This window comes from Pipistrellus kuhlii, unplaced genomic scaffold, assembly GCF_014108245.1.
Source record: "Pipistrellus kuhlii isolate mPipKuh1 unplaced genomic scaffold, mPipKuh1.p scaffold_m20_p_2, whole genome shotgun sequence".
Lineage (NCBI taxonomy): Eukaryota > Metazoa > Chordata > Mammalia > Chiroptera > Vespertilionidae > Pipistrellus > Pipistrellus kuhlii.
This window is the reverse complement of record NW_023425515.1, coordinates 33,538,184-33,562,835: the sequence shown is the minus strand read 5'-3', so window position 1 is coordinate 33,562,835 and position 24,652 is coordinate 33,538,184. Positions and strand designations below refer to the sequence as shown.

General features: G+C 36.1%; 1 protein-coding gene across 6 annotated transcripts in view; it reads left to right on the top strand.

Annotated features, from left to right (window-relative positions):
- Positions 1-24,652, top strand: part of PEX5L (peroxisomal biogenesis factor 5 like) — a 225,569-nt gene that overhangs the window by 121,198 nt on the left and 79,719 nt on the right. For 3 of the 6 annotated variants that reach the window (XM_036444667.2, XM_036444664.2, XM_036444662.2), the window contains one exon: positions 18,298-18,402. The exons of the other annotated variants lie outside the window; for them this stretch is intronic. In XM_036444667.2, coding sequence (XP_036300560.1) covers positions 18,298-18,402 — 105 coding nt within the window. The remainder of the gene's footprint in view (positions 1-18,297; positions 18,403-24,652) is intronic. 6 annotated transcript variants of the gene reach the window in all.

The window sequence follows — 24,652 nt, the reverse complement described above, 5'->3', positions numbered from 1 at the left end:
TTAATCCCTTCATGTTTTTAACCCAGTCCCACAACCCAACTTCCCCTCAGAAAGCTGTCAGTCTGTTCTCTGTGAGTCTTTTTCTATTTTTGTTAGTTTGTTTTGTTCACTAGATTCCACATATAAGTGAAATCAGATGGTACTTATCTTTCTCTGACTGCCTTATTTCACTCGGCATAATACTCTCCAGGTCCATCCATACTGTCACAAAAGGTAAGATTTTCTTCTTTTTTACAGCTGAATAGTATCCCATTGTGTAAATATATCCCAGTTTTGTTTGTTTTTTTATCCACTGTTGAGCACTTGGGCTGCTTCCAAATCTTGGCTATTGTAAATAATGCTGCAATGAACATTATGGATGCATACTAGTACATTCTTTCAAATCAGTGTTTTGGGGTTTTTTCTAATATATTCCCAAAAGTGGGACCACTGGGTCATTAGGCAGTTCAATTTTTATTTTTTTAATTTATTTATTGATTATGGTATCACATAATTGTCCTTACCCCCCCCCCCATTCCCTTCCCAAACCCCTCCTCACATACGCCCCCATCCCCCTGTTGTCCATGGCCACTGGTTAGGGTTATATGTATGCACACAAGTCCTTTGGTTGATTCTCTCCCTTACCCCCACCCTCCCCTACCTTCCCTCTGAGGTTTGAAAGTGTGATCGACGCTTCTCTTTCTCTGGGTCTGTTTTTGTTCATCAGTTTATGTTGTTCAATATTTCCTCTAGATGTGTGAGATCATATGATCCAAGAAATAATCTTGTAAGAACCGAAACTGAGACAGGCCATAATGGTTATGCTGAGAGGTAAATGAATCAGTCTGTAGAGAGTTCCTTTCTGGGCCAACAGTTCTTCTGAGTCCCAATTTCAATGTTAAACAGTTCCTAATGTGTACATGGAAGCCATGATATTTCAGTTCTGGTTGGTGGACAAATGGTGGCGATGCAGGTCCAACCACCTCTGGTTTGGTCCTGGGCATCCTTCAGTGACACACAGCTGCTGTCTGCTAGTCAGTGCTAGTTAGAGAATTTGACTGCAATTTTTAATTTTTTGAGGTAACTCCTTACTGCTTTCCAATTTGTATTCCCACCAACAGTGCACAAGGGTTCCCTTTTCTCCACATCCTCGCAAACACTTGTTGATTTATTGATGATAGACATTCTGACAGGTGTGAGGTGATATCTCATGATGGTTTTAAATTGTATGTCTCTGATGATTAGTGGAATTGAGCATCTCTTCTTAGGACTATTGACTATCTGTGTATCCTTTTTAGAGAACTGTGTATTCAAGTCCTTTGCCCATTTTTAATTGGATTGTTTGGGTTTTTTTGCGTTGAGTTTTAATAAGTTCTTTATAAATTTTAGATATTAACCCCTTATCATTGGCAAATATGTTCTCCCATTCAGTAAGTTGTCTTTTCATTTTGTTGATGGCTTCTTTGTTGTGCACAAACTTTTTAGTTTTATGTCATCCCCTTTGTTTATTTTGTCTTTTGTTTCCCTTGCCCAAGGAGACATGTCAGAAAAAAATATTATAACAACCTTGAATCCCCAGAATAAATCCCACTTGGTCATGGTGTATGATCTTTTAAGTGTATTGCTGGATCCTGTTGGCTAATATTTTGTTGAGGATTTTAGCATCTATGTTTATCAGGGATATTGGTATATAATTTCCTTTCTTTTCGGTGTCTTTATCTAGTTTGGGGATTAGGATAACACTGGCTCTGTAAAATGAGCTTGGGAGTCTTCCTGCCTCTTGAATATTTTGGAATAGTTTGAGAAAGATAGGTTTTAGTTCTTCTCTAAATGTTTGGTAAAATTCACCTGTGAAGCCATCCCATTCAGAGCTTTTGGAGGGAGTTTATTACTACTTCAATTTCACTAGTTGTAATCTACCTATTCAAATTCTCTGATTCTTCCTGATTCCGTTTTGAAAGATTGTATGTTTTTAGGAACTTAACCTTTTGTCCAGATTGTCCAATGTTTTGGCATATATTTGTTTGTAGTATTTTCTGACTATCCTTTGTGTTTCTTTGGTTTCCATTGTTACTTCTCCACTTTTATTTCTTTTTTTTAAAGATATATTTTTTAAGGTTGACAGTATTACAGATATCTCCCATTTTCTCCCCTCCCCCCTACCTCCTCCAAACCTCTAGTTACCCCCACCCTAGGCTGGCATGGCTCAGTGGTTAAACATCGACCTTCGCTTTCATTTCTGATTTTATTTTTTTGGGTCTTCTTTGTTTTTTTTCCTTTTAGTATTAATTTAAAAAGACCTAAATAGACAGTAAATACTGTAATAGAAGAATCCAGGTTAAATTCTTGAAAAACTATCCTTTTTTTCTGTGACATAGTTGGTTTTATTATTGTAACTTAAACCATTATGATATTAAAATATCCAAATTCAAGAAATATATTTCTATTTTTAATGAAATCTTCTCTAAGAAACTAAGCAATTTTTTAATTAATAAAAATATGCAAATGATTTTATTTCACTTTTTAAAGAAATGGTCAGAGTAACTCTAAGCTTAATGGAAGAATTATTTTTTTAAGTAATTGGAAGGGTCAGGCAGGAAAAATACTTTTGGAATTTTTAAATCTTGATGGCTTCAATATAGAAACTTCCACAAAGTAATAGTAGGTTGTTTTTCTTACTGAAATATAAAGTCTCTCAAAATACCTTTACAATGAAATCTTTTCAAACATATATTGTAGATTATATGTTGTACAAATTAGCCATGATAGATATAGATAAATATATTGGGAGTAGATCTATAATAATAAAAGCATAATATGTATAATAAATCAACCATCTGAACAGTGGAACAATTGTCCAGATGACTTTCTGGACAAAGCTGGGGCTATGAGGTGGGGCTGCAAGGGCAGCTGAGGCAGCCAGGCTGCGAAGGTCTATTCCTGCATAAATTTCATGCATCAGTCCTCTAGTATAGAGATAGATAGAGATAGAGATAGAGATAGAGATAGAGATAGAGATAGAGATAGAGATAGAGATAGAGATAGAGAGAGATGATAGAGATAGAGATAGAGATAGAGATAGAGATAGAGATAGAGATAGAGATAGAGTAGAAAGAGATACAAGTATAGATTGGATTTATATTGCAAAAGATGTATATGTGTTATAATGAAAAGTTACTGTGATAAACTAAGCAAAACACAGGTAGTAAGCTTTTAAAATAACTGATCTTCTGCCAGGACTGGTTTGGCTCAATGGATAGAGCGTCGGCTTGGGGACTGAAAGGTCCCAGGTTCGATTCCGGTCAAGGGCATGTACCTTGGCTGCGGGTATATCCCCAGTAGGGGGTATGCAAGAGGCAGCTGATTGATGACTCTCTCTCATCGATGTTTCTGACTCTCTATCTCTCTCCCTTCCTCTCTGTACAAAATCAATAAAATATATTTTTAAAAAAATAAAATAAAAAATAAAATAAAATAAAATAAAATAACTGATCTTCTATGACCTTTATGGTAACATTTAAGGAAAAGCAGCATTTAAATATAAAGAAATTAAAAAGAAGTATTTGTGTTTTAAAGTCCAGTGAAATACCGTTAGGATTCATTTAACCAGAACACTCAGAGACATTTGAGTGTTCTAATTAGTAGGAATTTTTTATTATATCAAGATTGACTGAAAGGGGAAAATAACATAATTTTTGGTGGCAAATCTTTCTAAAATGTATTAATGCTTCATTCTACATTACTAAGTGCAATATACTATACCTAATACTGTCTTTGAAGAATGGGATATTACAGGTCTAGGGGCTATTGATGAGTGCATCTTCCCTTACTAAAGGTCCTAAATATAGTTGTTAGAGATGAATATATACTGACTGTGGGACATAAGTTGAAATCTTTAGAGTCCTTCAAATGAGTTTGTTTGCTTATAAATTATTTTTTTCTTCTAAACATGGAAAAACTAACTGAAGATATTGGTTAATTAGGTATTTGTTGTACTGTATCTGAACAAATTATAAGTGGCTAGAAGGAAATAGTATGGTGTTGCTAATGTAGGGAAAAGGGTGTAATTATATATTTGCAGAAAACTGAATTTTGATAGGATTAAAACATTTTGAGCATTCTTCAAGTTAGTGTTTACAGGAACAGCTTACGTGCAGAACCTAAGACTTCTTATATTCCTGGGAACCTTTACGAAGTGTAATAAAATCTGGCATATGTTGATGTGGGAACAACTAGGATCTTAAAGTTAAAAAAATTAATTTTTTCCCAAACTCATAACATCTATCTAGAACTAGGATCAACTTCAATCTGTCTAATGAAATATTAGTATCATGTAGTTGCTTTTATCTTTGAACCTAAGAGACCATAATACATTATTTAGCAAGTTAAATGAGTTCAGGCCAAATCTCTTTTAAATGTTAATTTAATCTCTTTTGATATATATCTGAGCATTAGGAAGAAAATGTAGGGGTTAGTAGAGAATACATTTTTAAGAGACAGCAAAACTTCATAGGTAAGTTAAAACTGATATTATAAAATTACTCTTCTGCCTATTTATAGTGAATTGTTACACAGAATATGGACATATTTATGTTACTAGAGAATCAAATTTCTCCATGGCTCATAGGAGTGGGGTGTTTATGATATCTTTACAAAATGAATGTTCTAAGAGTCATATCAGAGGATGAATGGGTTGTGGGTTTTTTTGGCGTGGAATTACATTTCTCAGGTTGTAGAGTCCCATGTCCCTTAACACAATCCTGAAAAAAGTTCAAAAAATGCCCCTGGGGGGTCCAGCAGAGCCAAAAGCAAAGCCAGAGCTCCTGTTCCATTTGAGAGCTGGGCCCAGTTCAGCATCAGGTTAAATGAAGCCCATTGGTCCATTGTGTGGAATCCACATGGTCATGGGCCACAGGAGAGCCAGAAGCCCAACATGCGAGAGAGACCCATGCTTGCTCTGGCCACTGACTTGCTCCCAGGTGTGACTTACAGGTAATCATCTTCCCATACCATCCAGAACTTACTGGGCATGCATCTAAACTGCCTTTATCCAGTCTCTTCACCCATTGATCAGCGGAGAACAGTCTTAGAGCATATTAAATTACAGCTTTCTAGAAAAGCAGTATAAATGGCATGCCTATATTATTTAGTCTTCTCTTTACTCCTCTCTTGTTAAGTGATAACCAGATTATCACAACAGTATCATTTCCAGAACAGGAAACACAATCTGCCTGAAACCACATATAGAAATGGCCTCGTACCTCCATGGATTCCATGACAATCCACCAAACTCTCCTAGTCCTTCAGAATTGGGAACAACATATGAATGGGTGCCTATTTATAATTCATCAGACAAGCCAGTGAACTAATTAGTAGAAATATATTCTTTTGAAACTGCTGAAAATGTTTCAACAATCTTAAGGTCCTCTATGTTGAATCCTTTCTCAGATTTTGAAAGTTGAAGGTCATATTTCATTGTGATTCTGTAACTTTGGTTGAATATGTTTTCCAATATGGCTTTATGTTATCAATCCTGAGCACATAAAATAGTCTGTGAATTCATTAGCAAGTTTATGGTACCTTGGGGTTTTGCAACTGCTACTCAAATAGGCCAGATCCAGACTTGCCTTGATTTCTATTGTTAGGAGAAGTCCATTAACCTTTTCATTTCATTATAGTGTAGCATTATCAAGTTACTCTTCCAAAATAATAAATAGTCCTTTCAGATACTATTGACTCCCAAATACATATAGAAAATAATGTACTCAGCTAATAGGATTTTACTGATTTATAGAATTATTAGAGCACACTGAATGCTCATTTTTATACATAGTTTCTATGTTATTATTACAGAAACCCTGTAAAGTCAGTAAAGTAGTTGTTAGTATCATTTCTCACACTTCTGCTTCAAGAAAACTAAGTTATCTGTCTAATGTCATAGAAGATTGAAAAGTTTTGTTTCTGGATCTCAAACCTTGGGTATCCAACTTCATATCTTGTGCTCACCTAACTAACCCCAGTGACTACATGTATATAAAGCCAGGAGCATTCCCATTCTCATTCTCTCTCTCTCTCTCTCTCTCTCTCTCTCTCTCTCTCTCTCTCTCTCTCTCTCATCCCTTAGCAACTTGGAGTTGATAGATATGCAACTGGAATAATTCTCAAGAAAGGCAAAGCTTGACAACTAGTTCCTACCCTTTCTGGTTTGTCAGTTAAAGGAGAACCTCCAAAAAGGAAATATGTAATATTGATAGTTGAGTGTGAGTCTTAGCATGATGCAGACACTGGTTTCAAAACCACTAGAATCCTGACCAGCTAGCATGGCCTACCTGGTGGTCCTCTGAGCCCAGCCACTCATGTTTATGGGTGTCAACACCTGCTGTGGGGGAGAGAATTGAGAGGTGTGGTGTTTTTTTAATAACCACTTAAATGGTGCTTTCAAGAGCAAATTTCATACATATATTGAAATTCAGAATAGTGTCCTACAGATTTGGAATTATTTAGGACTGTGATTATAGCCAGAAAGTCAGAAAAGTAAAATGAACTGGTAAATTGTCTGTATAACAATAGAAATGCGAGTCTCAGATTTGTGATGATTAGAACAATGGAAGCTGGCTCTATTTAAAACATTCAGGCACTCCAGGATCCTGGTTCATTTGAAGTCCCCTAAAGACATCATCCTGGGGTGACATCTTCACACAGAACAGTCCAGGTGATAGCTGACGGCCAGAGCCAAGCTGTAAGCAGAGCTTCCCAAAAGGTTGCAGGGATATTAATTAGAAAGAATTTTTGAAAAATAAAACTACCTGATTACTTTCCAATTATTCTATGTTTCTCTTCTATTTTTATGTACATATCAATTATGTATTTTTAATTTACATATATATTAAACTAATTAAAGTCTGTAAAAATGTATGTAATTTAATGAACTTTTAGTTGGGCATAAATAACTTCCTTAGAGCATACAGATTTTCAAAACCAAAGAAATTTCTTTTTTTATGAGAAAATTCTCTTCAAGAAGTTCCTGACTTTAATTTGAGGTCATGTGGCTAAAACTTCAATTCAGTTTGGGGAGGCTCAACTGTGTTGGCCCTGACTGACCACTACAGACACAATCTTTCTTTGAACTTCTTTTGGGCAACTCTCTCTGGCACGTTGGTCATGGTCCCTGACCAAACACTACCATGGAATCCAATTGTGGCTTCTTGGGTTCAGAATTTCTATTTTTCAATATTTATGATGTCCTTTTTTATCAGATTACAAATAAAAGGAATTGGTTAAGGAGTCTTAAAATAACCCTATTATTGAATTGGCTTTGGATTTAAACTGCTCTCTGAGCAGTTTACTAAGGACAAAAGGAAGCCACTTCGTAATCTTTATAGGTAGCTGCTGACATACTTTATTGGTTTACTAGGGCTTCCGTGGCAGAGTACCCAAGACTAGGTGACTGAAATGACAAAATGTATTTTCTCACAATTCTGGAGGCTAGAAATTTGAGGTTAGGTGTTTCCAGGGTTGGCTTCTTCTGAAACCTCTCTCCTTGGCTTGTAGATCACTGTCTTCTCCTTGGATCTGCACATGGTTTTTCTTCTGTGCCCTAATATTTTCTTCTTATAAGACCAGTCACATTGGATTAGGGCCCATCCTAATGCCCTCATTTTAACTTAATAATAAAGACCTTGTTAATAAAGACCCTACTTCCAAATGCAATCCCATATGAGGTGCTGTGGGATAGGCCTTCAACATATGAATCTGGGGAGACACACTCAGCCCATAACAGTTACTAATCCCAGCTCCATAGAAATAGTGTCTCATTCTCTGCTGGTGGCTAGATTCAGCATCTGTCTTGCTTCTGATTAATTTCTATGCCTTATCAGTGCCTTTGATTTTTGCTGTTTAGCTGTAGAAACTCAGACTTCCCCTTAACTTGTGAGTGGGTAAGGCCTCTTATTCATACTGTGACTATTCTCTGCCTCTGTAGCTATTATTCAAGTCTCTACTTTTTTCACATCTACTTTTCAGTTGTTCACCCCTATTATGTTTCCTGTGGCTTCTAAACTCAAATTCACGATGGTATTCTGTATAATAGCCCAAACTGGAAAAGCTCAAATATCCATCAACAATTGAATGGATAAATTATGGTACACTCAGCAGTGAGAATGTAAGAACTATTGCTACTTACTCCATGCATGAATCTCACAAACCTAATTTTTTATCTTTTGCCACCTACCTCCTAAGGACAATTAGGCCAGAGAGACCAGGAGCTCAGCAGTCAGAGCTCATAGTGAATGAGCATTTATTGAGTGCCTACCATGTGCCAGACATTGTGGAAATGTTATCAGATACTCTCCTAATTCATTCTCACAGAGTTATGAAGTAGATAGGTATTATTCCTATCTTAGGTAAAGTGGAGGTTTAGAGAGAATAACTTATAAAACACAGAGCTGGAATTGAAACTCCCATCTTCTGGCTCCAGTCCCAGTGTTGGTGCCAACACGCCACATGCCCACCCCTCTTTTTCCTCCACTAACTGTGGATGCTGCACTGGGTCTGGGATCTGGTAATCACCTTGTCCATACCTGGTCACACACTGACTGGGGCTCACAGCTCCTAGGTCTCTGTTCTTTCCCTGACTCCCCTCCTCGATGTGAGAGAGACTGTTCATTCCCTTCCAAGGAACCAGAGGCATTAGGGAGAAGCGCATCCACACATTGCCAACGACCCCAAGAGAACTATCAACATAAGCAACAATGCCCATCCAAAATCCGGAATTTTAGAATAGGGATTCCCAAAGCCTCAAGCTCTCTCTTGGAGATGTTGCAGGGAACTCAGACAGATGGGGTACGTTAGCTGCAGCCCTTCTTGGCTAGTAGCTTGTGACCTAGTTTCTGGAATTCACTTTTCCTAAGTTCATCAATAAAACTGGGTCATTTGATAGTGTCGGAACAAGCTGGCGAAAAACACTTCCATCTGACAGAACATGAGGAAAGCCACAAAGAAGACACCTGAATAGTCAGGCTCCAAGACACAACGCTTGTTCATAAATTAATAATAGAATTTGCCTGAAACATTCATAAATGGGATGGATTCCAGCTCACTAGTTAATAGTCCTCCTCTAGAATGAAAACGGATACAGTGTAAATCTACCTTATGATGTCTGGGTAAATTTGCTGTCTTCAATTCAAATTCGGTGACAGTATAGTTAGCATATGGTCTTTCCATCTGTTTGAAAAAATAAAAGGTTGATCTCTTTGCTCTGAGATAATAACCATCAACATTTAAAGGCCTCCAACTTGGTAGGGGGATGAAATTTTTTCTGGTCACATAGTTTTGACTTTGTATGTATATATTCTTTAGTAAGGGCAAGAAGTTGGGGGTTATATATAATTAATGAGAAGTGAAAGAGTGTCACAGTTAATCATATCAATCCAAGCAAACTTTTTCATGCTCTTGACCACATATTTATCTTACTTATTGTATTTACTTTGTAAAACCTCCCAATCATAGAATATATGAAAAACACAAAAGTGATTTTTAAAATCAAATTTTTATACATTGATCCTCCCAAGTTTCCTTACCACCAACCTTCAGTAGTCTTATGCCAGCTTGGCTGCTGTGGATACTTAAAAACCAGATTGCCAGTCTTCTTCTCCTACTTCCCCCCAGAAAAAGGCCATGTCTCACCTCCCCCACACCTGGTACCTCATTAATTAGGTATAATGTAAGCAAGTAACCATGCTGGTGATGAATGATTCTCATAACACGTTGCTTTCTCTTGAGTGTTGGGACATTCATCATTTGTGCAAGTAAAACACCAGCAGTCTGGAATACTTGTATTTGAGGAGACATTTTTCCAAAAGCAAAAAAATAACAAAGTAATCTTTAGGGCTATGTGTTTTTAGTTAAATATTTTCCTTTTTCTTAAAAATAATCTGCCCAAATGTTTTGTAAATCATCTGAACTATTAAAAATACAATTTAACCCTTTACTTAGGATTTTATTTTTTGTTACCTATTTCAAAAAGCCCTCTCAAAATGTAAATAAGAAATTTTGCATTTATGATCTTAACATCTCATCTACAATTACTTCTTAATTATCAAATATGTATTACTCATGCATCCTCAATATAAGACTAAACAAGGTCAAAACTTTTTTTTTTTTTTAAGCCAGAACACCAAGCAGCAAAAGTTGCTTGCAGGTGCATAATAGAAAGGCTCAGTATTAACTTAAAATAGGTTCCAAGCAATTTAGAGCCACAAGAATAATAGTAATCCTGACAGTAAAACTTCGCCAATTCACCAGTTGCTAATAGATAAGTGAGAACTGAGTGATGTTCCTTTGACCATTTGTCCAGGAAGGTTGCTAAGCAAACAGGGTAAATAAGCCTCAGGGGTATGGTGAGAATGAGGTGGGGGCAATGTTCAGCCTCCTCAAATGAACAAACAAATGGCAAATTGTAAACAAATGGATTTTGTTCATTAAAAAGAAGACTTATCTCTCCTTCACAGCAAATATTAAGCACCTGTACTTGGCAACACTTTATTAATTTTAATAAATTTTTATTTAGATGCTTGAAACTTTATTTAAAATCTAATTAAGTCTTTTATCTAATTCAGAATCACCTTCTGTCAAAGTTGGCCTTACTACACTATGTGATTTCGGTATTTTAAGTAATGTGCAAAAGCTATCCAATACTTGTATTTGGATACACACAAGTAAACTTGAGTATCTATGATGTGCCCACAGAGAACTATACAAAATACTAGAAAACAGTTCAAAAGCAATAAACGCAATTATTGCCCACATGAGGCAATTTAATGGGTGAGACATGGTGAGGGAACATTTTACAAAAATAAAGGACCATAACAAGGCCCCTGGGAGCATTTAGTCTGCATGCACGACTCAGCAAGTTGGGTGTTGAGCAGTTCTGTTCCTCAAATGAGCCACTGCATAATTGGAAGCAATGGCAAGGAGCGCTTTGGCAGTGGCAATGACTCTGATCACTGAGGGCTGACTTTATTTTAATAAAAGTAGAGACACAGGTTGATTCAACTTCCTCAGAAGTGCTCCCAAATAGACAAACACACCCAGAGGCCAGAGAGAATGAAGTGCTGAGGTTTGTTGTCTGGTGAAGAGATTACATTTTTAGTCATGTCAATTTCACACATCAATGTTTACTGCCTCAGGCCTACACCTCCCAACAACTACAAAATGGAAGCTACTACTTAGGCATCCATAAGATTTATAAGTATAGAAGTCCCCCTCCTTATCCACAGGGGATATGTTCCAAGACCCCCAGTGGATACCTGAAACCTTAATATTCTATGATGTGTCCTAACCATACATACTTTTTCTCTACAAAGAAGCACTTTACGGCTTCTCTTTGGCATATCCAAATTGCCAGCATCACAACTTTTGCACTTTGGGGACAATTACTCAGTAAAATAAGGGTTTGCTTGAACACAAGCCCGGTGACAATCAATCCGTAACTAAGACAGCTGCTAAGGAACCAATGGGTGGGTAGCATATACAGTGTGGATAGGATGGACAGAGGGATGATCCACATTCCAGGTGGGGTGGATCAAGACAGCAGGAGGCTTCATCATGCTGCTCGGAATGGCTGGAGTTTTCCATTTAATATTATACTTTAGGTCTGCTGTTGACCGCAGGTCATTGACATTTTGGAAAGTGAAACCACACGTAAGGGGGCTGTGATGGTGCTAGAAGATACCTGGATCCTAACAAACATAGTGCGAGTAGCAGCGGTAGCAAAGGGGTCCATTAGGGCAGGAACAGCCACAGCTGCTGCCCAGTTTAACCACCGAGGAGACAGAGAAGCTCTAGGAACAGCAAAGCAGCCACGAGGAGGCCATACTGACTGTTACAGAGACACCAACCCAGAGCCATCTTATGCACTAGGCACAATGGGCACAGTTCACAGGGCCCAAGACACATTTACTAGTAAGGACCCATAAACATGTTACAATTTTAATCTCTCTGGAAATCAGAACTCCAAAAATCTCTAGTATAATAATGACTAGGTAACAGTAAGTCCAGTCTGGATTAAAGTTGTCTTTATACCGACTTGTCATAAAATACAATTTTAGCTTTTTTTTTTTTTTATAATGGAGGAAGGGGCCCATGAAAATCATAATGTCTTCTGGCACCAATCATTCATGTTAAGTAAGCATGTCTGGGGTGGGCTCAGAATCCCAGCAATTTTCCCCAGGTGGGTGGGGGAGGGGGAAAGAGAATAAAATTAAAGATCATAGAGACTGTTATCCAAGACTCTCTCCCATCACCACATACACAGTCTGGAAGAGTGTAACAAAAAAGTGCCAGTTAGCACATGACACAAACGGAGGGCACGGAGTTATACAGTAGAGTGTCATAGAGGCACTCTGTATTCATCTCAGAAGACTTCCTAGAAAAGGTGATGGCTTGGAGAAGAGTGCACACACTAAATAATGCTGGAGTGGGGAAAGATAGTAAGGGAGAAATATAGGGAGGGTCAATTGGCAGTCCTTTTTAAAATGCCCTGTGTCATCATTTTAAACAGAGAGGCACCAGTCTGTGCACTATGACTTCCCTACCCATATTTAGGAATCAGACATCGCATTATTTCCAGCTAAAAACAGAGCACTGAGCCAGTGGTGAGTTTATTATGACTTATGAATTCCACAGGATAATCTGTAGTGAAGACAGAATTCTGTCCAGGCTTCCCAGTAGTAGAGCAAATCCTTATCCATCTAGATCTGTGCTTCCTTTGGGATAATGGGAAATAAGGATTGACCGGTGTGCCCAGATTTAGTTCTATTTGTACCACTTTTTTTTAAAATATATTTTATTGATTTTGTACAGAGAGGAAGGGAGAGAGATAGAGAGCCAGAAACATCGATGAGAGAGAGTCATCTATCAGCTGCCTCTTGCACACCCCCTACTGGGGATATGCCCGAAACCAAGGTACATGCCCTTGACCGGAATCGAACCCGGGACCTTTCAGTTCCCAAGCCAACGCTCTATCCATTGAGCCAAACCGGTTTCGGCCTATTTGTACCACTTTTTAAATGTACAAAATATTCTGTTGTGGGGATCATGAGTTACATGTAACTGTGCTGGAATCAGCTTGGCCTGAACCCTCCTCTGTGTTGGAAGAAATCTGCAGAAACTCCCTGCACTGGGCAGGACGCAGTATGGTAGACAGGCATCGCCTGCGTTCTGAGGATCCTGGGAAACACTTCTCTCACATGCTCCCGTGTTGGCAGTTTAAAGAGAGCATGGCACCCTGACATTTACATTCCTGAGTAAAAGAATGTGTGCTTGCTCTGCACATAAGAGACAGAGAGAAAAGTCATTCGAAATTAGTCAGGTTTTGTGGCCAGTTTCCTGCAGATGCATTTAAGTTCCGAGTCCAGAATTTATGAGATACAAAATGACTTTAGCATATGCAAAACTGCATACCATTTCATTTGGAACAAAATTACCACAATGTTATAGATGTCACGTATTTGTTTACAGGTATGTATATGTGAAGAAATATATTCAATATTTTCACATTTGTGAGCTTGATGGTACCGTAGTTTGCCTTCATTAAAACATTCATCCTAAAAAACTTCAATGTTGTAAAGATAAAAATTGGGTGGGAGGGAATATCAGACTTGTTCATTTTATTTTTTTATTTCTGTTTTTTTCTCAAGTTTTGGTAACAGCGTGTTTTAATTTTTGTAATCAGAATAAAAGAAAGACATTTTAATTTTATATATTGATGATATGGTGTTACCGGAAATGACTACTATTGTAGTCTTTTACCTTTCCCCTAATTTATTACATCTTCATAGATTTTATTTAATATTTCTGATTTTTAAAAAAGACTGGATTTATTATTGATAGGTTAAGAATAATAAAAAGAATTTTTAAATTAAATAATTTCATATAGTAGTAATAGAATCTGCAACTATTAATAGAAAATTGCTTATGAATGGACTGTGTAACCACAGAATTGCATACTTTTAAGTATTGCATGCGCCCAAAATAGATCTCAGAACACCTAGTGCAGATGGCATTTCATAGTGCTGAGTTAGCATTTTAATCAGAATTAGGGGGATGCTAAAGCTTATAATCCTAATAAGATTCACAGAATAAAAACAACTGTGATACATGACATGCTTGGGTTAGTTTTACACGAAGACAGAAAAAAAACAGAAACATTTTGTTAGAATTGTGCTGCTGAGTGAAGTTATGGGTAGGCTGATTCTTAGCGGGCATTGCACAATGAAGAAAATCTTTCTTAAAAAATGTTGGCTTGATCCAGACTGTATCATTATCCTGAGAAGTGGTTGCTGCCCCAAACTTGGATGATCTCACAAACCCCCTGCACCGGTGGCAGTCAGTGAAGCTGTCTGGGGTGCTGCGTGGGGAGCCCTCTGGTCTGTCCAAGCCGGTGAAGATATAACTGAGGTAGACAAGGAGGCACCCGGGCTGGCGCTGGTTCCCTTCCTGCTCAGCCACATGCCAGCTTGGAGGCCTTGACCAAGTCACTCCATCTCTGAGTCTCTGAGCCTCAATGTCCCAAACCACCTAGTAAGACTATGTATATTCCACAGAGGCCTCCTGCAATCAAATAAGTATAAATACATCAAACACTGAGCAGCGCCCAGCCCATAGTAGTTTCTCCAGATACCTTGGTTCCTTCCCTTTTGAGATGGGCCTTGTTGGAAGGCATCTGGCAGTGGCACAGCCTGGGGTCCAGCCTGAGAAGATCCTATGACTTTCAGTGTGTTTACTCTGTTCCTTTGGTCCTCTATTTAAGAAAGAGGAGTGAGCCCGAACTGGGTTTCCTTCATTATGTTGGTGTGACTTGCTCTACACTCTCTACGTTTCATTCATTTATGCCCCTTCATATAATAGAAGTTAACAAAAAGATTATTCTCAGGTATTATTATTTGTTAGAAAAGCTATAATTGTATATATTTCACTGCTCAGGGAACAACGTGATAAAGAGGAATATCGAAGAATTTTCTACAGCAAATCACCAAGAAAAAATAGTCAAGAAAATATCTTAAGAAACTCACCAAGGACGTGGGAAAAGATGGTTTTGAAGTTTTATTTAAAAAGAAAGAGGCTGAAATAACTGCTGGAGGGTGTCACGGCGTAATAATCAACTTGGAAAGTCCCACTATTCTTTTCTGTTGTTGCTGAGAATGATGGGAAAGCACACAGGCTTAACGTAATCCAAAACCACTTACAAGCTTGAGTGTGTGTGTTCAGTGAAGAGTTCATTTTGCTGTCTCCATGTTATTTCAAATAATAAATTCGTATTTATCCTTTAGTATAGTTACATTTAGAAATTGAGCTTGAAGTCTGGATGATTATGCGCATATAGTTCTTACAATGTTTTGAGCCATTGGCTTCAAAAAAGGGGGAGAAAAAACCCTCTACAGTTGTATTACTGTCAGCCCCACAGAGCTACCCATAAGCAAAGTTGTATAGTTTTATGAATTGTCAACTCAATTGTCAGTCGGGTTCTGAATTTTAGAAATGTCGTCCCACGAGATAGATGCACAAGGCAGCAATAACACAGTTTGATTTCCAGGTGCAAGGTGGAGGTGGCAGGGTGATCTGGGGAAACCTCGCTCTGACACAGGAGTGTGTTCACTAGGTTTGGCAGTGGTTTCAGACGCCGGATCTGGAACCGTGGCGACGTCCTGGTGGCAGGCCTTCCCATTCTGTCCTCGGACCTGCACCGCACATGTACACAGTGAGGCTCTCGGGGGAATGACTCCAAGCCAACGGGCTGTGAAGGAACCCGCTGCTAGCAGTCTCTAACCTGGGTGTCATGACTCTTTTCAGGTAGTAGGTGTAACCTTGAAGAAAAAGTGGCACTGTCTTCAAAAAAGTGACCTGACCCTGGCTTTGGTGGGTTTTTCTGCAAGAAATCAAAAGCACCGCATGTGTTAATGATACATCCTTTCTAGCTGACCACTGCTTTGTTCTAGAGTTCAGCATGAAAGGACTACTTTTTGTTTTGGTTTGGTTTTTTTGTTTTGTTGTTTTGTTTTGTTTTTTAGTGAAATGGCATGTCCGTTGCTAATTCTAGCTCCTATAGTTGCACATGTGAAAAATATCTATCTGTAGTTTATGGATTGGTAGCATTTCAAATAAGTAGTGTATTGAAATATTGACCTGAAATTTTTTGAGATGCTCATCAATTGACCTTTTTTTTTTCTTAGCTCAAGAGTCTGAATTATTATTTCTTTTTTTAAAAAAATTATACATTGTAACATTAGATTTGCTCTCTTAAGTATGTTAGGAATTTAAATGTAAGCATGCCACTTCGTTCATTGCTATCTTATTAGAAGTTCTTGGAGCATGGAAAGAATTCTTCACAAATGATTTTGCTCTTTTGAAAAAAAATAAGCTCAAAAATATTTGTTAAACTATATTTAATCTGTAAATGAGGGTAGCTTGTAAAGGTATGCAAAGCTTATAGTATGTAATGTCTCATCCCAAAAATTTTTATATTTTGAAAAAAATGTAAAACAGTTTAATAGTTCCATAATAATCTTTTCCCAGAATTCAGAATTGTATGCATCTCTATTTTTAGGAAGTTCGCATTAAATCATTAAAGAATAAACTTGAGATCATTTTGCTTCCCAATTTTTAATGTTTTCCTTTATTCTTCTAGTAGTCAGTGATTCTAAGGATTGTGGCCATAAAGACATTCCAGAATATATTTGATAGTAACTCCTGATAAATAAAATCTCTTGTCGTTGATATTTCACCATGAAATAAACATTATCATTCAATCATGCTAGTTCTTAAATAAAAGTAAAAACACACACACACACAAAGAAATAAACTTAGAGCAATAAGGAGATTCACACATTCTAAAATCTAGTAAATATAAAGTTTTCTTTGTTTTCATAAATAAAACCTGCCACTTGTTATTTAGACAGGAATGCCTGAGAAAATGGATGATGAGCACATAACAAACTGAGGGCCCAGGAATTGTATAGTAGAATGCAATTAGAGTCACTCCTTATTCATCTCAGAAGACTGGCTTCCTGGAATAGACCTACCTTGTAAATTCTTAAAGCTCTGTGCAAGACCATGATGATAATGTGATTCTATCCATTTGCATTACATAGAAAGTAACAAGTTGTATTGACCTTTAGAATTCATATTAACCCTAACTCCCACTTATGTTGGATTGCTCTTAATTCCCTTTCAGACAACAGACCGCATATGTCCATTTTTGTTTCTGGTCCTATGATATCTCTGTATGCTGCATTTGTATTTTAAATAGATTTACAATACAGATATTCATGTGTGCTCTTATAAAATTATTTTCTCCAGAGAAGCATTGCCCAGAGACATAAGAAAATTGAATTTTTCTGTTTTAAAAGTGTTTAGAGATTATTTAATTTTTACATAGTATGAGATGCTTCTAATTGGATTGAGAAGGTAATATTTTATTTCATTTTTTCCATAATGCCATATATACTATCAAAAATTTAATAATCTAGTATACCAAAAAGACAGAAAGCCAACATACCCCTTTATAATTTATAACTCTGTGTAAGACACACAAAAAATATGGATATGGAATATATATGCCTATATATTTATCTCTATATCAATGCCTTGATTAGTAATCATCTTTATTTATACCTGGATTTACAGATTCTCCAATGAAAAGAGATTTTAAAATTCTATTAAAATTATTTGGTCTCAAAAACATTGAGAATTACAAATTTTTTTCATACTAGCTCCACAAAGTAAGGTGGGTGAATTCCTGAGACATTAGACCACTGAAGAATTTTTTTAGAGGTTTTTATGACACTTTTATTCTTTTTATGCCAAATCCACTCAAAAATGACAAATTCCAAAGACCACCCACCAAGCCTCCATGGGAATCAGACCCTGATCCCAATCCCTGTCCCAGACTCCTTGTCATTCAAAAGTCTTAGAAATTATATAAGAATAATTTATAAATGAACCTAGCAGGCAATTCATAATGTATTTAAATAGATGCTACAAATTATGTTCATGTCATGTAAATTGCCTAAAATATACCATACATTTAAAGTACTATGTTAAAATTAAATGTCAGTTGTAAAGGTGAAAAAGTAGCTAAAGTTCACAATCTTTTTTCAGATATTGTGTGTTTTCTCTTCAGCCAAAAGCCTCAAGATTCACTTGCAGCAGCCTACTTCTTCATTTATGTTGGATTGGTCTTTAAACATTAGACTATCTTGTAATAAATAATAACTTAAAGATTTCTCCTGACACAAGTCATTGTTGATTTCACTGTTATAGGGAAAAGGCTCTAGGGCGGCAGATAAGGCTGTTGCCATGGTGATGAAGGAGATACCGAGGGAGGAGTCTGCTGAAGAAAAGCCCCTCCTTACTATGACATCACAGGTGGGCAGCCCCATAGGGTTCCTGTAGGAAGCTGACATATGTTAATATATCAGACGCTGTGATTTTTAACTAGCAAAAAAAAAAAAACCAAAAACATTAACTTGAACTAATTTCTTTCAAAGCAGTTTCAATGAAACAAATTATATGTTATAAAGTGAAAGCAAAAATTGCTAAGAAAAAGAAAAATTGCAGCATTTAGTTATTTACTTGTGGATATTAATTTTCATTAACTTCAGTTTAAAAATGTTTGTACAAGTAAAATATGTTGCTTCTTTATAAAGGAGTCTTGTTAATAACTTTGGGAAAGAAATAACAATTAAGCTAATGGTACATTTGAAAAACAACCAAAGAAATCAAATTCCTATGAATAAATACAAGTTATATTGTATACATATGTCAGTTTACCAGTAGAATACCTAAATTTTCTTAAGTGTTAAATATATTTATGTTGTGACTATGCATACTACATATGTCTATACATATTTATGTGGGTAACTAATTTACAGGAATGAGCCAGAAGTCCCTGAGTCCCCCTGCAGAAAATGGCATCTGTGACCCCTCTTCTACTTAGTGACCTTGACAACAAAAATATCTCTGTTATAAGCACATGAGAGCCATTTTCAGCATTTATTATAGCAAATATAGAAAAAAGTTTGCATTTATATGCAAAGACATGCTGAGACTGTGAATCCTGTATGTCCTTAGGGACTTTTGAAACACCCTGTAAAATCCACATAAATATGTATAATGTACCCATCACCACTCTGTGGAACTATCAGTTTTAAATTCTTAAATGAAAAATATTTTTACTTGCATTTATCTTGTAATTTAGATTAGGTTGTTATCTTAAATATTTCCTCTTTTTTTCCATAATGCAGTCATAAATGCAGTTATTCAGTGCCAATTATATGAACATGTCTACAATTAGAAAAATGTCCATTTACAGTCCTCATGAAAGGCATTTATCTCAAAAGCTAAATTATGGCAACTTATTTTCAGAATACCATCAGATCACATCCCCAGCTGCTGCCAACATGTGTGGTTTTCTTTATTCTGAACACTATGTTGTAGGGAATGAAAATTATAACAACATACAACATCAAAATTGAACCTTAAAAAAAAGTTATTAATGATTCCCAGGACTTCCAGATAAGTTTTATTTTGTGAGTTTTTTATCCACGAAAAAGAGATGTTTCTACCCAATGACACAGTAGTAGTCAGAAAGAAATTTGCTTAATATTGACCAGAGTCTCCATTCTTTACACAATTTGCATAGTAAAACATAATACAGTTTTTCATTGATCTCTTGCCCTTTGAAGAGATCCATGTTCAAATATTCAGCCCATAGTTTTCTCAGGTCAATGCTGAGGGAAGTGAGAACCACTTCAAAGTTCTCGGCTAAGAACAGAACCACATACACTAGTAAATAAGACCTCTCCAGACTTGGAATTGGCATAGTTGTGCTTCAACGTATCACCTCAGGGCATCACAATTGAGGTCAGGGTCTAGTTTGCAAAATGCCTTTTCCTCCAACCCTTGCATTGGTATGTGCTTTCCAGTAATCCGTTTTAAATGTCCGAAAATTACCATCGTCACCTAAGCTTGAGTTTAAAATGTAATGCAAAACAATATTTTTTATTTTTTAATTTAGAAAAAAAAATTGTGATTACCATATTCTCATATTCAGAACATTTGTGTGTACCGAGTTCCTTATTTAATCTCTGTCGAATGCTGCATTAACTGTTTCTGAGATATTAGTGACCATTTTACTGCATGAGGATTAAACAATGCTTTCTTTGATGCATCATATTCTTGTGGCATACTGGCAAGCTTATGAATCAGCGAACAGAGCTCTGATTCATAAAGTGCAATGCACCTGTTGTGTTGATAATTTTATGAAATTCAGTGACGGCGGTGGTATGATTACTTCTCAGTCAAATGCAGTTTTTATTAGTTGATATACTTTTCCCACTGTACACAAGTGGCTTCTTCCCTGCTTTGCACAAGCCCAAAAGCAGCAGAGTGATCTGAAAAAGTGAGTACTCCTCATGGCAACCACAGCATCAGTCCATGTGTCATACCACATCCTTACACATGTGAGTGCTTTAGTCTTGAAACATGTTTGTCACAGTTTCTCCTGTAAAGCCCCTCAGGACATAGTGCTACATACTGCTGAACACATCGACTCATCTTCATCCCTGGTATGTCGATGCCAGCTGCTCATTCATAGATTCCCAACATGTCTAATTGCTGCTCTCTCAGTGGCATCCTTGGGACAATCACAATGGATAAAGTATAAAACATGTCCTTGAAACACTGAGTTCTTAACCTGTTTAGTAACTGTGTATTCAACAGGTTGTAATGGCAGAATAACTTACACTGAAGGGTTTTCTTGTATTATGTGATCATTATGATCTCTCTGAGAGGGATTCAGCTAAACATACTCCAGGGAAGTCATTTGTAATACATTGAGCAAACCAAACCAAACACAAGAGTTGGCCAGGTGACCTGCACTCAGAGTTTGCTGGACCCCTGAGAATTACTCTTTTTATTCAATGTAATTATTCTATATTAACAAACAGTATGTCAAGCACTTCAAAGAAGCTCAAGTCCATGCTGTCCCACACTAACACTTAAAGTCAAACAGTATGTAAACAAGTGTGCATTGATGAAAGGATTGAAGGAAAGAAAGAAATAGGTGAATCGTCAAATCTTAAAGGAAAAAGTTTTGCTAGACCTGTGCTGTCCAATACAGTAGGCATAGCCACATGTGTCTGTTGAGTCCTTTCTCTGTAACTACCCCAAATTGCAATGTGCTATAAGTATAAAATATACACCAGAGTTTGAAGTTTTTGTGCAAAAAAAAGATATAAACTGACACATTAATAATTTTATGTTGATTACAGTTGAAATTATAGTATTTTGGATATATTGGGTTAGGTAAAATATATTGTCAAAATTATTTTCACCGTTTTCTTTTCACTTAAAAAAAGTCTACTAGAAAGTTTAAAATTACTAGGCTCTCATTATCTTTCTATTGAGTACTACTCTAGACTGTAATAGTATAAATAAATCTACTTTGAGGGTAGAAGGAAAAACTATATGTCAAAGATTGATTATATTATAGAAAAACAATTATATCCTTTATGAAAATGAAATGACTTTAGCAACTTTTTTTTCTCATAAGGAACCTTAGAAATTTTCATTTTAGCCATATTTCCTGGTACTTTTTTTTTTAACAAGGTATATCCCCTTCATTTTTTGCTATAGATCACATTGTCTTAAATGATGTGTTCCAGACCTCTTATTGTTAAGGAGATTTTTTTCATGTTTTTGCAAACTTGGTCTTTGTTTTTCTATATATCCCACCCCTTATATCTTAATATTGATTTAATTTTTGTGTTTGATAAAGATAAAAAGAGTAATGTCCTTCGTTGGAAAAATATTCTTAAAGCTATTAAATATAGCCTTATTTAGGTTTCTATTACTAACTTGAAACAATTGTTTTAATTATGTTCTCCTGTTTGCCCTAGTGTTAGTACTACCCAAGTTGTAAACAGTAATATCTGTTCATTTTCCCATGAATAACTTCACAATTACAAATCTAATTATCCTGTCAGGATAATATTTGTAGTCAGTTGAGATTTAGATCAAGTCAGAGTTTAAAGTTATCACATGATTATTCTCTACAAAAAGATCTACTGGTACTCAGATACGGTATAAAAACTGTGCCATGGGCAGAAACATTAGTACTATTAGCTCATAAGAATTTAATTCTGCCAAGTGTTAGAGTTACCAAGACAAAGCTACCAAGATCTGTGTATTTAAGGGGCTCATGATAACGATTTAGTTGTCTTGTCTTTTCAATGAATTTATAAGTTAACTTAGTTTTGATAGAGTCACTATTTTGATGGGTATTGTACAAATTTCTTAATTTGGATACAACTAATAAAGCCATAAACAAATAGTTCAATTACAAAATTATGAATGAAACCTACTCACCAAATAGCACATGCTTTGAATCAGTGTCAGGAATAATACAGGCATTTTCAGAATGCATAAAGAGAGACCTTTTAGAAGCATATTTGTGCTTTCATTTATATATAAATAAAATATTCTTAAATTTTTTTCTATTATTTAGATGAGATAAAAGACATGGTATACTTTTGCAATTTTTTAAATTAGCATTACAAATATGTTTTTAACTTATTAACTTCAATGTTTTAACTTTTAAAATTATTTTTAAGCACTAAAATGTTTAAAAATAAAAACAGAATATTTTACTTTTAAACAATTTTGAGATCATCAATCTGAATTGTAAAATGATGGAATAATGAATTATTATTCTTAACAGACCTTGTTTTATCATTGAAATGTATTTTGATTTGAAGTTAATTCATAATGATATAAGTTATCACAAGCTTTTAGCTCTATATTTTTTAATGAAACACCTAAGCTATATATTGGTTAAAGACAAATAAACTTAGATTTAAGTCACAAAACAAGCTATGTAAATATATACTGGAGTTTAAGTAACAGACAGTATTTAAAAGCAGAAAAATATTTTTTTCATTTTGGTTAAATAACCCCCTATAACTTAGATCATATAATAATTTATTTTTAAACATTGAAATTAGAGAAATTCAAGTTGAACTAAGACAAATGCATTTTTAGATAGTTTTAAAACAGATCATAAGTCATTAAAGTTGAATGATATTATCTGCATTTTGTTCAACACAAAATATAGTGTTGATATAAAATAACAACCAGTTTGGTCCTGTGGTGGCTTATATTGGCCACATCAACTAACCAGTCTAAGTCAATTCAAAAGACTATTGAACCTTACACCTTCTTTAAAGAAGGTGTAAGGTTCAATAGTCTTTTGAATTCTGAATATCAAGCCCCTCCCTGCAAGTTCTCATCTATCTTCTAACTTCCGCTGTTTCCTTTTGTTTCCATGCCCAATGATCGTGTAAGGATTTTCCCTCAAAATCTCAAAATTTGAATCTCTGACCTAAAACCCCTGTGTGTTGAATTGTCACTGGCCTCCTGTTTGCATTGGTCTTTGTCCTTCTCCCAAGGATGACATGGAGCAAGCCTGTGCCTTTATTTCAATTTTTCTCGTTGGGCATTCACTCTTTGCATTCTTCACTTTTTGGTAGAAGCCTTGCATTGGGAAATGTTCCCTTAAGTACCTCTAGGTTTCCAAACACATAAATGATGTGACACTGGAGGGTGGGGAGGGTGATGGACTTATATTTGTGGTTTAAAACCTCGGTAAACATTTCTGAGGACCCCCGGCCTCTCTGAGCTGATGAAACCCAGTATGAAATCAAGGCTGCCCATGCAAGCATCCTTTTGTACAATCGACCCTTTAGTTAGACATAAATGAGTCAACATTTATTATACTGCTACTGTGAGATAAATGTTAAGTGGATAAGGTCTACTCTCAAAGAGGTCATAGTTGAGTGGGAGAAAGGCAGATAAAACTGGGTAAAGATGGGAACGTGGAGATGCTGTAGGAAGGTGCTCACTGTCCGACACTGAAGGTTACCAACGTGCCATAGAATGGAATCCTAAAAGAGAAATAAGGATGTTACCATTGCAAAGGCCTTTGAACTTATCTCAACATTGAGAAGAGGACAAAGGAGGATGGGAAAAGAAAATGTAAAACATAAACAAAGTGAGGCAAACACCTTAGCAGCGAACGAAGTGCATGGGTCACTTAAACTCTATTGCGATAGTCAGATTGAGCCAAAATTGCAATCACTCTAACTCAGTGCAGTGACTCAAAAAAATGTGAAAACTTTTGACTCACCTTTTTTATTCTTTTTATAATATCAATGTACTCTGTACCCAAAGGATGAAATGTTCACCACACTTGAAAAACAAAGTCTCTTCAAACTGGAGGGAGTGATTCTAAGAAAAATAAGCAGTATCCTACCAATGAAAAGCACGCAATTTGGAAGGAAAGCTATGGGGAACTATTTGGGGGATTCAGTTCAGCTAGCAATTTTCCTTTATGACCTAAAAGATTTACTTAGTCTCAAGTCACCATAGGAAAACCATAAACTTGTTTGAAAATGTGGAGGGAGAGGCCATGTGAAAAGCTATTCTTACCTATACAAATAAAAATAAAATGGGACTCGGTATGGTTAAAATAAGGATTCCTAAATTCATCTGGCTGGAGACACAGTTCAAAATCAGACTGTTTAGGAAAGATCTTTTTATATCTTCTGTTTTTGCAGAG